This window comes from Caenorhabditis elegans, chromosome II (assembly GCF_000002985.6).
Source record: "Caenorhabditis elegans chromosome II".
NCBI lineage: Eukaryota > Metazoa > Nematoda > Chromadorea > Rhabditida > Rhabditidae > Caenorhabditis > Caenorhabditis elegans.
The window spans coordinates 14,053,238-14,067,767 of record NC_003280.10 but is presented as its reverse complement, the minus strand read 5'-3'; the positions used below and the strand labels follow the sequence as shown (position 1 = coordinate 14,067,767).

At 38.8% G+C, this 14,530-nt stretch overlaps 3 protein-coding genes across 3 annotated transcripts; all 3 read right to left on the bottom strand.

Moving 5' to 3' along the window:
- Nucleotides 1-1,121: 1,121 nt before the first annotated feature.
- On the bottom strand, nucleotides 1,122-4,318 carry lem-2 (LEM protein 2). The gene is made up of 3 exons (NM_064543.3): nucleotides 4,173-4,318; nucleotides 3,093-4,116; nucleotides 1,122-2,247 (listed from the first exon to the last, which is right to left on the bottom strand). Exons 1-3 carry the CDS (start codon nucleotides 4,311-4,313, stop codon nucleotides 1,910-1,912), a joined length of 1,503 nt encoding a protein of 500 aa, NP_496944.1. The 5' UTR covers nucleotides 4,314-4,318; the 3' UTR covers nucleotides 1,122-1,909.
- Nucleotides 4,319-4,807: 489 nt separating this feature from the next.
- On the bottom strand, nucleotides 4,808-7,029 carry W01G7.4 (putative RNA polymerase II nuclear localization protein SLC7A6OS; the record flags this gene model as incomplete). Its single annotated transcript, NM_064542.6, has 5 exons — nucleotides 4,808-4,971; nucleotides 5,016-5,359; nucleotides 6,219-6,319; nucleotides 6,393-6,683; nucleotides 6,736-7,029. The coding sequence occupies 4 exons, from the start codon at nucleotides 7,027-7,029 to the stop codon at nucleotides 5,290-5,292; spliced, it is 756 nt and encodes a 251-aa protein (NP_496943.1). The 3' UTR covers nucleotides 4,808-4,971; nucleotides 5,016-5,289.
- A 114-nt stretch (nucleotides 7,030-7,143) lies between these two features.
- On the bottom strand, nucleotides 7,144-7,683 carry rpb-11 (putative DNA-directed RNA polymerase II subunit RPB11). Its single transcript, NM_064541.6, has 3 exons — nucleotides 7,604-7,683; nucleotides 7,491-7,555; nucleotides 7,144-7,435 (listed from the first exon to the last, which is right to left on the bottom strand). The coding sequence occupies exons 1-3, from the start codon at nucleotides 7,676-7,678 to the stop codon at nucleotides 7,207-7,209; spliced, it is 369 nt and encodes a 122-aa protein (NP_496942.1). The 5' UTR covers nucleotides 7,679-7,683; the 3' UTR covers nucleotides 7,144-7,206.
- Between the last annotated feature and the right edge of the window lie 6,847 nt (nucleotides 7,684-14,530).

The window sequence follows — 14,530 nt, the reverse complement described above, 5'->3', positions numbered from 1 at the left end:
TTCGACTAGAAAACCTCTCGTATCACAAAACACGAGATTTTAGTGTTTTTTCATGAAAATGTCTATAAAATTATCGAAAAGTCGATTTTCTGGCGATATTTTTCAATTTTCCACTAAAAACTCGTGTTTTGTGAGACGAGAGGTATTCTAGTCGAATATCTGGTGATTTTTGGCGGAAAATTGATAAATTGACGGGCAAAATCAAGAAAAACTCAATTTTTAATGGAAAATCCCAAAAAAAAAAACACCGATTTTTTTCGTACTTTCAAGGAAAAATGCGCTTTTAAACGATTTTTACGTCGATTTTAGCATGAAAAACCCTTTTTTTTGCCAGAAATCTCGAATTTTTTGCTTTAAAAACGTGATTGTCACTTTAAAATCGAAAAAATTAATATAAAAATTAGATTTATCAATCAAAAATCGACGAATTTTCATTTTTTGAGTGCAATTTTCACCAATTTCCATCAAAAAGTCGATTTTCTGGCGATATTTTCAAATTATAAACCACAAGAAAAAATATGCCAATTTTCAACCAAAAACATTAAAAACTAGCTTTTTGAGTCGAAAAACTCTGCAATTAGACAAAAATCGCTGATTCCGCCCTAAAAATGTGATTAAATTGCGCAATTTTGTGTTGAAATATGGCGAAATGCCGATAAAAATTGGGAAAATTAAAAATTTGCTGAGAAAAACGTTAAAAATGTGCATTTTTAGCTGGAAAATCGTCGTGAAAATTCAACATTTTCAATTAGAAAATTCAAATTTCATGGGTGAATTTGAAAATCCGATCAATTTTTTGCATTTTTTCAACGAAAAACTGTAAAAATCGCGTTTTCTAATGGAAATACGCGCGGAGGAAAAATTGAAGACGACGCGAGAGATATCTCATGGAAGAGAGAGAGCGCAGACGGTTAGGCGGAAGGTCTTTTTTTTGAGATATATAAGGCGGTTTTTACCTTTAAAGGCCCTTTTTTGCCTACAGGGAGCCTTCGGTGAATGAGTTTATTGTTGTGAACTTTGCAAGAAATGCGGTGAAAAATACAAAAAAAAAAATAAAAGATAAAATAAATAAATAGGACAGATTTCATCAGTATTCGAATTTTTTGGGGGGGGGGGGGGGGGGGATTAAAGGTGGAGTAGCGCTAGTGGGGAAATTGCTTTAAAACATGCCTATTGTACCACAATGACCGAATATCATGATTTAAAAATTCAAAAAAATTTTCTAAATTTTATATGATTTTTTTTGAAAATTGGAAAAATCTCAGTTTTTGCCTAATTCCTATTTGAATTTCCGCCAATTGAATTTGTTCGATGGAGCGCGATTGTTGCACGTTTTTAAATTCATTTATTTCATATTTTGTTATTTTTCACCGATTTTTATTATTTTCGGTGTATTTTTGCTCGAATTTTAGAAAAAAAAAAGTTAAAATAAATGCAAATTTTCGATTAAAAGGCACGCTGATGACAGGCGTTAAAATGAAAAAGTAACGCTTTTAAACGATTTCGAACCTGAATTAATTAATTTAACTGATTTACGCCTGTTTGCATTTATTTTGACTTTTTCTCTAAAACTCGAGCAAAAATCCATCGAAAACATTAAAAATCGGTGGAAAATAACAAAAAATAAAATAAATAAATTTAAAAACGTGCAAGCGCGCTCCATCGAACAAATCCAATTGGTGGTAATTCAAATAGGAAGTAGGTAAAAACTGAGATTTTTTCAATTTTCAAAAGAAATCATATACCTAAAATTTAGAAAACATTTTTTAATTTTATAATTTTTTAATCATGATATTCGGTCATTGTGATACCTTAGGCATGTTTTAAAGAAATTTCCCCACTAGCGCTACTCCACCTTTAATGAAAAATTGAGTTAAAAAATCGAAAAATTATACAGCAAAACAATGATCTACCATCTCTTCTGAGACTGATTTCCGATCCACTTCCACACGGCACACTCATTTCCAGACGGAAGCACAAGAACATCGGTAGCGACGCGAGACTCATTGGTGTCGATGAACTTGACCGCTTGCTCCCAGCGAGCCAGCTCAGCCGAGCGTCTCTTTGCCGGCGGGAAGAGGACATCGCGGACGTGTGGCTGAGAGACGTACGGATCGCCGTCAATTGAGGACTCGCGGATGAGCTCGGTGATGCGCTCGATGAGCTCGTAGAGCTTCGCCTCTTCCTGCTCCTTGGCCTCCTTGTATTTGCGGTGTCCAAAGTAGATTCCGGCTCCGAGAACGACGACTGAAATTATTTTTCTTAGAAAATTGCAATACCGACACTGCAACTTTTTCCTCACGAGGGACGAGGAAAAGTGGTTTCTAGGCCATGGTCGAGGGGCCGACAAGTTTCAGCGGTTATTTATGTTGCTTTGTTTTCCGCCTGTTTTCTTTTGTTTTTCACCGATTTTTCCCGTTTTTTCTTATCAAGACTGATAAATAAATATTTTTTGCAGATGCTAAAACAATTTCCAAGTAAAAAAAATCATGTATTCAGTGGGCAAGCAGCGGTGAACGTGGGCAATGTAAAATGATGGATTACGGGAATACAAAACCTAAACTTTTTCTGAAACATGATACATATGCTGCTTAAATGCTGAGACTACCTGATTTTCATAACGAGACCGCTGAAAAAGTTTTGAGGTTTCCAAAATTCAACTTTTTTGGTGAAAAAGTCGAGATTTTCGCACAAAAAGTTGAATTTTGAAAACCTCAAAACTTTTTCAGCGGTCTCGTTATGAAAATCAGGTAATTTCAGCATCTAAGCATCATATGTATCATGTTTCAGAAAAAGTTTAGGTTTTGTATTCCCGTAATCCATCATATTACATTGACAACTTTCACCACTACTTGCCGACTGAATACATATTTTTTCATCTGGAAATTATTTTAGCATCTGCAAAAAATATTTATTCATCAGTTTTAATAAGAAAAAACGGGAAAAAACTGTGAAAAACGAAGGAAAACAGGCGGAAAGCAAAGCAAGATAAATGGCCGCTGAAACTTGTCGGCCCCTCGGCCTTGGCCTAGAAACCACTTTTCCTCGTCCCTCGTGAGGAAAAAGTTGCAGTGGTGAACTGCAAAACTTACAAATCCCCAGTGAAACGACTGGAAGAATCGCGTAATTGTAGAAGAAATTGAGCGAATCTCGGCCGGCCGCCTTCAAAACTCCCCAATAACCCGAGAAATCCGCAGTTTTCGGGCGATGCGTTGTTGTCAGCGCGTAGGCGATTCCAAGCACGACGAACAAAATTAAAATCACATAGAGCGCGAAATAAATCGCCTCGTTGAAAATATTCGTCTGCTTCACAGTCACCTTCCCGGTTCTCGGATTCTTCTGCACACGGATTCTGGAGGCACCGGCGCGAAGATCATAGCTGTCTCCTGGATTCTTGGACGCATCGAAACCATAGCCGAGCACCTTGTTCCACGCGTTCTTCACAATGCCCCGCCGCGAGGGTTCTTCTGTCTTGTAGATGATTCTACTCGTCTCTTGACCTTCAAACTCGTCATCATCATCCTCTTCTCCGGTAGTGTTTCCCAAGTCGTGAAGAACTTTGGACACTTTCGACGTGTAAATCGATTTTCTTGGCGGTGTAGCGCCGGGGCGATCGCTTCCGAATGTGGAGAAGCTTGGCGTGAAGTCTGTGATCAACCCGGGCACTGAGGTAATCCTCCGGGGAGTTGATGGAATGCGAGTAGTAGTTGTGTTGATAGTGGTTTTGCTTGATGATGAAGTAGTTCTTGGAGTATTCTTTGGGACTGGAGATGGCTTGTAAACTGGAGAAAGTCTCTTGTTAGGCGTCGAAGAAACCGGGCGGCCGCGTCCAACACTGCTCGCCGTTGAGTTGGCGCTTCTGAACGAAGATTGCTTGGATTTCGGCGAGAGAATCTCCTCATCGTCATCGTCGTCGTCTCGCATATCATCGTCCGAATCGCTCATTTCCTCGATTTCCGATCGATTAAACGTGGAATTTATCGTGCTATTGGCGGCGGTCGCGGCAGCACGTGGAATTGAGCGTCTGGCCGGCGGCGATTTTGGGGATTTTGGAGCTGGAGCGGATTTTGGAGTTGGTTTTGGTGCTGGTTTGGCGACGGTAGGACGAGCAGGAGTCTGAAAATTTAATTATAAAAAAAAAATCTAAAGTATTCTAAATCCTTTTAAAATACCTTTGCTCCACCGGAAAGCAACTTCTTCAGCTTCTTCTCGTACAGCGAACGAGTCGTTCCAGTTACCGGGCCAACATTCGCCCCGCGAACGTTCAACTCGGCGCGGAGCTCTGCATCCGACATTTTCTCAACGTCGACCATTCTCTGAAAGTAAAAAATAATTAAAAAATCTTATAAGAACGCGAAAAAATGAAGAAAAACGAAGGAAATCGTCAATTTTCGAAGGTTGTGAAATTTGAACCAAATGCGGCGGGAAATGTCAGTGGAGCGCGCTTGCGAGGAGGCGGTGCGGGATGAACACCACCATGGACGCAAAAACTACAGAATATCTCACCGGAAATTAAGATTTACTTCTAAAAAACTAAACTTTTAAAAAAGAAATTGTTATTTTAATTTTTAATAAAACCAAAATAAACCTAAAATGTGCTAAAACAAAAAACTTTGCCTGCGGATTCTGTTTCTTCAAAAACTTCGTGGTGTCGCAAGTTCGTGGTGTCTCTCGAAAATAAATTCTGATATTCGGAATTTCCGCGGAGGAAATCCTCTGCGAGTCTCGATTTTTCAGGTTTTTCCTTGAATATTCAGGGTAAATTCATCAAATTTTTAAAAAAATCGATAAATTTTGCTCAGTAAAATTGAGTAAAAACCTTTTATTGAATGAAAAATTTTTAAAAATTACAACAAAAAAAATTATTTAAGCTCAGTGCAGTTGCCCGATGAGCTGAAAGCCAAGTAATTCAGCTTTGCAATGCTATGAATCAGCCTGGAAGATTCGATTTCTCGTGATTTCGGTCGTTTTCTGAAATTTCTTTGTGCTTTCCGAGGTATTTCTCGATTTCTCACGTTGTACCGACGCCTGAGAAACTTGAAAAACGACGCAAAGGAACTTGAAAAAGTTCTCAATATTGTGAAAAACGTCGCGTTTTCCGCTTTCCGAAGAAGCTTCAACAAGCAGAAAAAAGGCGAGAAATAGCACAAATAAGGTCTTCATGATACGAATTTCAGAGTTGTGAATGAATGAATGAAAATGAATGAAAAATTGAAAATATGTGTGTGTGTGAGTTACTGATAAGTAAGCTTGAACACTGAAAAAACAAAAAAAAGGCGAAAAACAGTATTAATCGGCGTCTTCGTCAGTCTCGTCACCCTCATAAAATGCTTCGTAGCGTTCGTCGTTCAGGTCCATGCTGAAAAATGATAGAATTTTCAGAATTTCCATCTAAAAATTGAAAACCGCCACATTTTATCACCAAAAAGTTGTACTTTTCAGAATTTTTCAGGTTGAAATAGCTAATTTTCAAGTTTTTAATAATTAAATTGATGAAAATTACTTGAAAGTTAGTAAAAATAAGCGATTTTAGTCGGAATTTTCAAAAAATTGGAGGAAAACCGGGGTTTTGTGGCCGAATTTTCAAACTTTCACATGTAAATTTTCAATTTTTAGCATCAAAATTGGCAAAATCAGTTGAAATTTGCGCAATTTAATGGAAAAACTAGATCAAAACCGCATTATTTCCAGAGAAATGAGCTATTTTAGTGGGAAAATTGAATTTTTAGCCGATTTTTAAGAAATTGACAGGGAGAAATAGCTAATTTCAACTAAAAATTTTCAGGTTTCAACCACAAATTCACTACATTTAGCTGAAATTTGAGAACTTTAATGGAAAAACTACATCAAAGCCGCATTTTTTCCAGAGAAATGAGCGATTTTAGTGGAGAAATAGGATTTTTAGAGACGATTTTCCAGAAATTTACAGTGAAAAATAGATAATTTCAGCTAAATTTTCAGGTTTCAACTACAAATTATGGAAAAATACATCAAAGCCGCTTTTTTTTCCAGAGAAATGAGCAATTTTAACCGGAATTTTCGAGTTTTTCGCAAAAAAAAAAAAGGAAAATAGAATTTTTAGCCGATTTTTCAGAAATTTACGAGGAAAAATAGCTAAATTCAATACTTTTAGCTAAAATTTAAGCATTTTTGTGAAAATTGCCTCAATTTCCAGGTTTTAAGCCGTAATTTCAGCGCAATAATCCAATTTTACACACTTTTGAAGCCGTCTGTGGAAGCTTTCGTCGGAGTATGCCTCCTCGCCGGCGTGCCAATGGTCGGGCTCCGATATTCCGTACGGATCCCCATTGTCGCTGTCCTGAAAATCAACATTTTCATCTGGGGATTTGAAGATTTTCAATGGAAAATTCACAGAATTCAGCAGCTCCAACCTCATCATAGGATTCCTCATCGGGATAGTCATTCCGCCAGTTATCCTCATCATTCGAATCGTCTTCATCATCAGCCGGCGGCCCATCGGAGTCATCTTCGTCGCCCAAATCCAGCTCATCACGCTTGGCGAACCGAAAATCGGCTCCCTCGATGTCCTGCTCCAGGTTTCCCACTACTTCTGGGTTGCCCCGTTTCTCGTGTATCGCGTAGTAGTCGTATACGACGTCGTCACTGCTGCCGGCGGCGGCGCCGCCGCCGTCGGTGACGGGCTGTAGTAGGCGGCCGTTGAGCTGGAAATACAATTTTTGCGCGCTCCACGGGCTCCGTGAGCTCAGCGCTCACCGAAACTTGCTCCGCCGGCTTTTTAACGTTCTTCTCGACCTCTCCAACGAGCCCGACGGCTTCATCCTTCACAAATCCTAGTGGATTTTCCTCGTCAGCCAACTCCATCCCATGTTCCTGAGTTGGAAGATCCAGCACACGGGCTCCATTGAGCTCCAGATCGTTGCCGGCGGCCTTGTAAAGCGTGAAAACCAGCGGATTGCCGCCGTGTTTTGCACGTTTGGTGTGCAGAATCAGAGCATCGTGGGGATCTGCGGTTCGCTTCCGGCTCACACGGATTAGTGGCGCGGTCATCTGAGGGAAATTGAGGGAAATGGGGGCGCTTTTGGGGGAATTTTAGTGTTTCAAAAAATAAAAAATGGGCAAAAACCCAGAAAATTCGAGAAAAAAAACGCAGAAAAAAGCGAAAAAAGCGTAATTTAAAATTTATAAAAGTTCAGAGTAAGAGATCAGTAAGGAAAAAGTGAAAAATCAGTTATATCCACGCTCCTGGTCGCCGGATTGAGTGCACTTTTTGATGGCCGCGTCGATTCGATGCTCGAGCAACGAGAGTTCTCCCACCAAATCGGTTATGGCCGTTGTGAGAGCATCAGCTGGCGTCGTATTGTTGGTTGTCTGGATTCGGAGCAAGATCTTGTGCTCCAACGGGTGAGGGTTCTTGTAGCCGGCGAACAGCACCTCTGGGTCCTTGAGAAGTTGGCTGGAAATTTGAGGAATTAAATCGAAAATCTTCGAAATTATGCGGGTTTTCTAACATTTTCAGCATATTTCCCAGCGTGTGATCCTCCTTCATGATTGTGAAGATCGCCGCATTTGGAACCTAGGAAAATTAATTTTATCATTTCGTTTTGAGTATCATTTTTCTCACCTTTGTGTCTTTTTCAATGTAGAATTTCTTGTCGTCGAGAAGCAAAAATGATTCGAAAGCAGCTGGCGCATTCATTTTTGCTGAAAATTTAGAAAATTGAATATGAAATCCAAAGAAAAATTAAAAAATAGTTTTAAAATTAAAATAATTCAAACTTCGAAAATCAAAGATAGCGCAAGGATGACTGCTAGCGCATTCTCGGTGCCCTTGACGCAATTCTCGTTTTGCGCGGTGATTCAAATGTGAATTCCCGATGATTGCACCAAACTCCGCACAAAATGGACTATTTGCTATTTCCGCGAAATCAAAAAAGCAATGTCATTAAATCTGAGAAGCAAGAAGCAATAGTCGGAGCGTTCTCTGTCTCCTTCACAAATTTTTCCCCCGATTTTCAATGTTTGTATACGTTTTCGTGCAATATATACTTTATCTATTTGTTTGTGAAGTTTTGGCTTCTGGAGGGATAGTGAGTTAGGGTTAGTGTAGGGATATAGTCGAGCTACTGTAGTGGTACAATAGTGGTACGGTAGGAATACTGTAGGGTTACGGTAGTTTCATAAAAAATTAATTTTCAGCCCCAGAAGTCGGGGGCCGCGCCGGAGGTGCGGTCCACGGCTGGTTAATTATATATTAATTGTATTTCAAGCTCAGAATTTCTAAAGTACAATAGAGCGCGCTTGCAAATTTGGCCAAAAAATTTAACATTCACAGAGAAAATATGGCCATTATAAGACTAGTTTAAAAAAAGAAAAAAGAGTTTTTTAGAAGTTTGCAGTTTTTTTCAACATGAGGTAGCAATCGCGCTCGGCCGCACAACTGCAGTTGCAGCTGTCCCCTCATAAAAAAGCGTCTTCAAATGTTTCTTTAAAGTATCATTTGAATGGGGGACAAAAAACGAGGAGAACCCCGACAAAAATCAACAAACCAAATGAAAAATATTTAGTCTGACCAGGTGGTGGCTCGCCGAGCCCTAAAAATAGTGCGCACTTGTCAATAAAATTGTAGGTTTAGACAGTTTCATTTATAGAGAGCTTACCCGGAAGTTGAAAGTCGGTATTTTGGGCGAAAAAAGTTCAAAGGCTACATTCAAAAATTTGAATTCCCGCGCGATCAGAGGTAGGCAGTAGGCGTCGCTGATTGGTTCCCCGAGTTTTGGTGTGTTTTTGCTAGAATCGTTGCGTTTTTTACCATAAAAATTTGAGGAGTTGAACTAGTTTGGTAGGCAGGCGCGTGGGCAGGCAGGCGCGTAGGCAGGCGCGTAGGCAGGCAGTCATTTTCTGAGCCTACCTGCTAGTCTAAACGGTAGGCAATTCAGACGCAAAACACAAACAAACCATTTGAACAAAAGCAAAAAAACCGCGACTCCCCCCTTAGTACTCTAAAAATAGTACCGGCCAAGTACACATAGTAACTAAATATAGAATCAGCTACTACTCTCGATTAAGTTGACACACACACACACACACGCACACGATTGATATAACCCATTCCTCAGCCTTAAAATACTTTGACTAACCAGTTTGGTGACCATTTCTCGTACTGGTTTCCTTCAAAATTTATAGTTTTTTTGGTGAAAAAATTACTATAGGAGTACTGTAGGATTACTGTAGTATTGGAAAAAATGAGTTTTTGTTTTTTTAAGGGACATTGGTTTGGGGTTGGTAGAGGGATACGGTCAAGGTACTGTAGTAGTACTGTAGAGGTACTATTGGAGTACTGTAATGGTACCGTAGAAGTACTGTAGGATTACTGTATTTTTGTAGATCCTGTTTTTCATTTTTGAAGGGAAATTGGGTTCGGGTAAGTGGAAGTTAGTGCTAGGGTACAGTAGTGGTACAGTTCGGTACCGTAGGGCATTGTAGGATTACTATGGGAGTACGTAGTGGTACTGTAGGAGTACTGTAGGATTACTGTAGTTTTGGAAAAAACGAGTCTTTGTTTTTTGAAGGGATATCGGTTTAGGGTTGGTAGGGGGATACGGTCAGAGTACTGTAGCAGTATTGTAGAGAAACTATAGGGGTACTGTAATGGTACCGTAGGGGTACTGTATTGTAGAGGTACTACAGGAGTACTGTAGGATTACTGTAGTTATAGAAAAATTGACTTTTCGTCTTTTGAAAGGGTATTGGTTTGTGGTTTGTAGAGGGATACGGTCCGGGTATTGTAGTAGTACTGTAGAGGTACTAAAGTCGTATTGTAATAACACTGTAGTAATATTGTAGGGTTACTGTGGTAGTGTTGAAGGGGTACTATAGGGGTACTGTAGTAATACTGTAGTGGTGATGTATAGATACTGTAGGAGCGCTGTAGTGGTACTGTAATTCTGGGAAAATATAGTGTTTTCCTTTTTCTAGAATTCCAACATTTTGGAAACTTTGTGGAAACTTTTTTAAAAAAATCGAGAAAAATAGGGAAAATTTTGAAAATTTTTAAAGAATTCTAGAAAATTCTGGAAAAGTCTGAAAAAATTTGAAAAGCTTCAAAAACTTCAGAAATTAATTCTGGAAAGTTCTAGAAATTTCTAGAAACTTGCCAAAGTTTTGAAAAACTTGCAGAATTGTGTCCCAACTTTAAGACAGTATATCTCGGTTGTCTTTGACATTACCAAAAATTTACCAATTAACAATACACACGTAATAATGTGTTCTTTAACTTTGTAGGTTAACTTTTTTCGATATCTCTGAAACCTAGCGAGTTGTAAAGTCAGAAGTCACCAAAGGATGCCTTCAAGGAGAATAGACCACAGCTACTTTTCTGCTGTTTTGTAATAAAAAGACCTTCTACTTTTCAGAGAGAAAGTGTAAAACTGGATATAGTTTTGCAGATGATATGCCCTCACGGGGGGCGAAATCGAAATTAGACCTCACTTTGTATGTTTTGTTTTGAAGAATTCTGTATAGTATTTAATTTGGATTTGGTTTTGGACTTGTCGATGCACGTGTACTGTAGGATTACTGTAGTTTTGAAAAACATGAATTTTCGTTTTTTGAAAAGGTATTGGCTTGGTGCTCAGTGGAGGGTACTGTAGGATTACTGTAGTCCCCGAATCTATCAAAAGTTCTTCTACAGCTACTATATTCCATCTCCTATATATGTATTACAGTAACGCCGATCCCACCAATGCTTTTAGGATCAAATACCGTAACCCATTTCCTAAAAAAGTACAGTACCCCGGATTTAGCAAAAAATTGCCGGTTTGCCGATTTGCCAGAAATTTCAATTCCGGCAATTTATCGATTTGCAGGAAATTTTGATTTTCGAAAAATTGCCAATTTGCAGGAAATTTTGATTTTCGAAAAATTGCCGATTTGCCGGAAATTTTCAATTCCTGCAATTTGCCGATTTACCGATTTGCCGGAAATGTTCAATTCCGGCAGTTTGCCAATTTGCCAGAAATGTTAAATTCCGGCAATTTACCGATTAGCCGGAAATTTCAATTCCTGCAATTTGCCGATTTGCCAAAAATTTAAAATTCGGCAATTTGCCGATTTGTCGATTTGATGAAAACTTTCTATTCCGGAAATTTGCCGATTTGCCGGAAATGTTCAATTCCGGCAATTTAGTGATTTCCCGGAAATTACAGTCCCTTCAATTTGCCGATTTGCCGGAATGGTCCAATTCTGGCAATTTGCCGATTTGCCGGAAATTTTCAATTCTTGCAATTTGCCGATTTGCCGGAAATTTCAATTCCGGCAATTTGCCGATTTGCCGGAATGGTTCAATTCTGGCAATTTGCCGATTTGCCGGAAATTTCAATTCCGGCAATTTGCCGATTTGCCAGAAATGTTTAATTCCGGCAATTTACCGATTAGCCGGAAATTTGAATTCCTGCAATTTGCCGATTTGCTGGATATTTAAATTCCTGCACTCAAAAAACGAGGACCTGGTAGAGTTTGCTGCTGCCCATTTTCTGTTTGTTTCTCTCCTTTTCGTGGCGGCGTTTTTGTGTTGCTTTTCGAGAGGCTTCCGGTCATGCGCTACAGTAACCCGGGAAAAGATCAACCAATCAAAAGTTTTGATCTACCTCTATTAGAAGCGAGCGAATTGATTTTTTGTGGTTTAAGACATTTTTGAAAATTCGAAAAATTCGAAAAAAAATTTTGTTTAGAGAAAATTTTTTTCTCCATTTGCTCCATATTGCTCCATGTTTGGGCTCAGTTTAAAATTTCCAGTTTTTTGGTGATAAGTATTTACTCCGGAATCACTTGTTCAATAGTGACTCACTTTTCGATTTGGACGCTGACAATGCTAACATTAAGCTTTACGGCAAAAATTTTCAGCGATAAGGAGAAACGATAAGAAGAGCACAAGTTATATGATGTTGAAATATAAAAGTTTTCGTCCCAAGACCTTAATTTCAATGCTCGAAAATTTTCAAATCACTGTGCCACTTCAATTTTTTTTTCTGTAAATTTTCATTGCCATTTTCGAGTTCCTTGAATTTTTCTTAGTCTAATCCAAAATTTTCAGCTAAAAATCTCAAAATCGCGTGGAATCTGGTGTATCTGTGGTACTGTACTCGGTGTTTGCGTACTTCTGGGGCTACCGTAACCCTCAAAATTTCAAAATGACGTTAAGCAACTAGAAAGAATGTTTCCTAGTCCAGAATTTGATGAGAATTCCGAATTTAGAATTGAAATTTGTCTTATGGCTACAGTACACCCTCTATTCTACCAACAAAAAAAATACAAATTCACTACAGTACACCATTTTGTGACTGGCGACTAGAGTTTCTGCCTTTCTTATCTGTAAAAGTTTAACTATCATTTTGTAGTTAAAGTTGCCAATAATGGAAACCTGCGAGTTAATATGTTTTCAGGCGTGCCTACCTACCTACCGCCTACTCAGGCACAAGGCAGGCACAACTTCTTGTAGACCCCCAATATCCAATAACCTCTGCTCGTCTAGCCAGAAAGTTCCGGCACAAAACAAAAACACGTCAACAAAAACACCTGAACTTTTTTCCTTGCCACAACGTCAACGTGGGCGACAGCTCCGCGAGCAGGTGATATTGTAGCCGGCTTGCAAATTGGCACGTCTCTGGGCTCGAAAAATTTCGGAGCAGGAAGTTGAGAATCGAAAGTTGATTCTGTGAACTTTCTGGAAGTTTTTTTTTGAAGCGGTATGGTGCATCAAATTCTCTTTATTTCTGCTATAAATTAAAGTGTATTTCAGGATTTGATCAAGATACACTTATTATAGTCTAAAATTTCAAAAAAAAACCGAAAATATTCAGATTTTTCAAAAATTTCAGTCAAAGTTTCGGTACACTTGCATTGTTCTAAAAAAAAAGAAGAGAAAGTATAGTTTTCAATTCCGGCAGTTTGCCGGTTTACCGATTTGCCGGAAATTTTCAAATATAGAAATTGAATTTCTGCTATAAATTAAAGTGTAGAGATTTGATCAAGATACACTTATTATAGTCCAAAATTCCAAAAAAAAATTGGCGGTTTGTCAATTTGCCGGAAATTTTCAATTTCGGCAAATTGTCGGTTTGCCGATTTTCCGGAACTTCTCAATTTCGGCAAATTGTCGGTTTGCCGATTTGCCGGAAATTTTAAATTCCGCCATTTTGCCGGATTGCCCATTTGCCGGAAATGTTAAGAGCGATTTTTTAAGAGACGGAAAAAATGAAAACTGTGCCTTTTTTTGAAAATGTTTCCCGTTTTCTTTAGATATTCTCATACAATTTGCCTCTCATTCCAAAACCCCTGAAGTTTGTCACTTGAAAACTTCATTTTTCCCAACTTTTCGCCCGATTTTTGGTGCATTAATCATCTGAAAATCATCTAAATCCAACAAACCAGTTAGTCAGCATTGTCTCGGCAGGTGCAATGTGCCCAAATGTTTCGGAGCAAGCAACTCCTCATAAGATCGTGACCTTATCAGTTCACAAACAACTTCTTCCATTGATGAAAGACATAAAAAGCCATGAGAGACGTCTGGTGCATTTTGTTATTAATTTTTGACCACTTGAAGCTGAAAAAATTGTCTGCAACTCTCCAAAAAGTAATAATACCAGACGAAAAAAAGACGGCAATTGCCGTTCGGCAAATTTTTTTGTCGATAAATTGGGCAAGTCGGCAAATTGCCGGTTTGCCGTTTGCCGGATATCAATTTGCCAGAAGTTTTAGATGAATTTTTTATAAGACGGAAACACTTAAAACGGTGAATTTTTGAAATTTTTTTCCCGTTTTTTCTAGATATTTTTATAGAATTTGCTTTTTTTTTCAAAATAGAAGTTGAAATTTTGAAATTTCCAAAAAAAAAGTGAAAAACTACAATTTGCTGAAAGAATTTCAATTGGCCGAGTTGCCGGCCATTTTCAATTCCGGCAATTCGCCGGTTTGCCGATTTGCCGAAAATTTCCCTATTCCGGCAAATTCCGCATTTTGCCCGTTCCTCGTCCCTTCAGCTTCAAAACAAATCCAGATCTTTGACCCAGACCAATTCCCCACCTCTGTCTTATCACTGCACCCTTATCAATCATACTTCTTTCGTTATGTTTGTTTGAGAAATTTTAGGCCAAAATTTTACAATTTTCAAGTATACATTTTTTCCTAATGTGCAACATTAATTTGTAATAATGTCTAGACCAAACAATATTTACCAAAATCTGGGCGGAGCCTGGGTTACTGTCACTGTTTTCTGTTGATTTTTCGGTGTGTGTCGGGGGGAGCCGCGTAATTTGAAACTGTTCGCAGGCGGAGTCTCACGCGTTTTTTCTGAGAAAGTGTTGAGGTGCCCGCGCCGGCTTTATAAAAACTCTTTCAATCAGGGAATTGTTCCGTTTTTGTTCCTTTTTTCAAAGTCCCCCAAGCCCATTTTTCGCAAACAAATCAAGAGAAAGCAACTTTTGGCCCCGACAAACTGATAACAGGGGGTGACATTGATAAGACCTGCCGCCTAGAAGGTTCAAAGAAGGTT

Excerpts from the sequence above, each read along its gene's own strand:
- lem-2 (NM_064543.3), bottom strand. The coding sequence starts at position 4,313 with ATGGTCGACGTTGAGAAAATGTCGGATGCAGAGCTCCGCGCCGAGTTG. Across the intron at positions 4,117-4,172 it reads TGCTTTCCGGTGGAGCAAAG|ACTCCTGCTCGTCCTACCGT; the intron begins GTATTTTAAAAG and ends TTAAATTTTCAG. Across the intron at positions 2,248-3,092 it reads AGTCGTTTCACTGGGGATTT|TCGTCGTTCTCGGAGCCGGA; the intron begins GTAAGTTTTGCA and ends AAATAATTTCAG.
- rpb-11 (NM_064541.6), bottom strand. The coding sequence starts at position 7,678 with ATGAATGCGCCAGCTGCTTTCGAATCATTTTTGCTTCTCGACGACAAG. Across the intron at positions 7,556-7,603 it reads ACATTGAAAAAGACACAAAG|GTTCCAAATGCGGCGATCTT; the intron begins GTGAGAAAAATG and ends TAATTTTCCTAG. Across the intron at positions 7,436-7,490 it reads CTGGGAAATATGCTGAAAAT|CCAACTTCTCAAGGACCCAG; the intron begins GTTAGAAAACCC and ends TCAAATTTCCAG.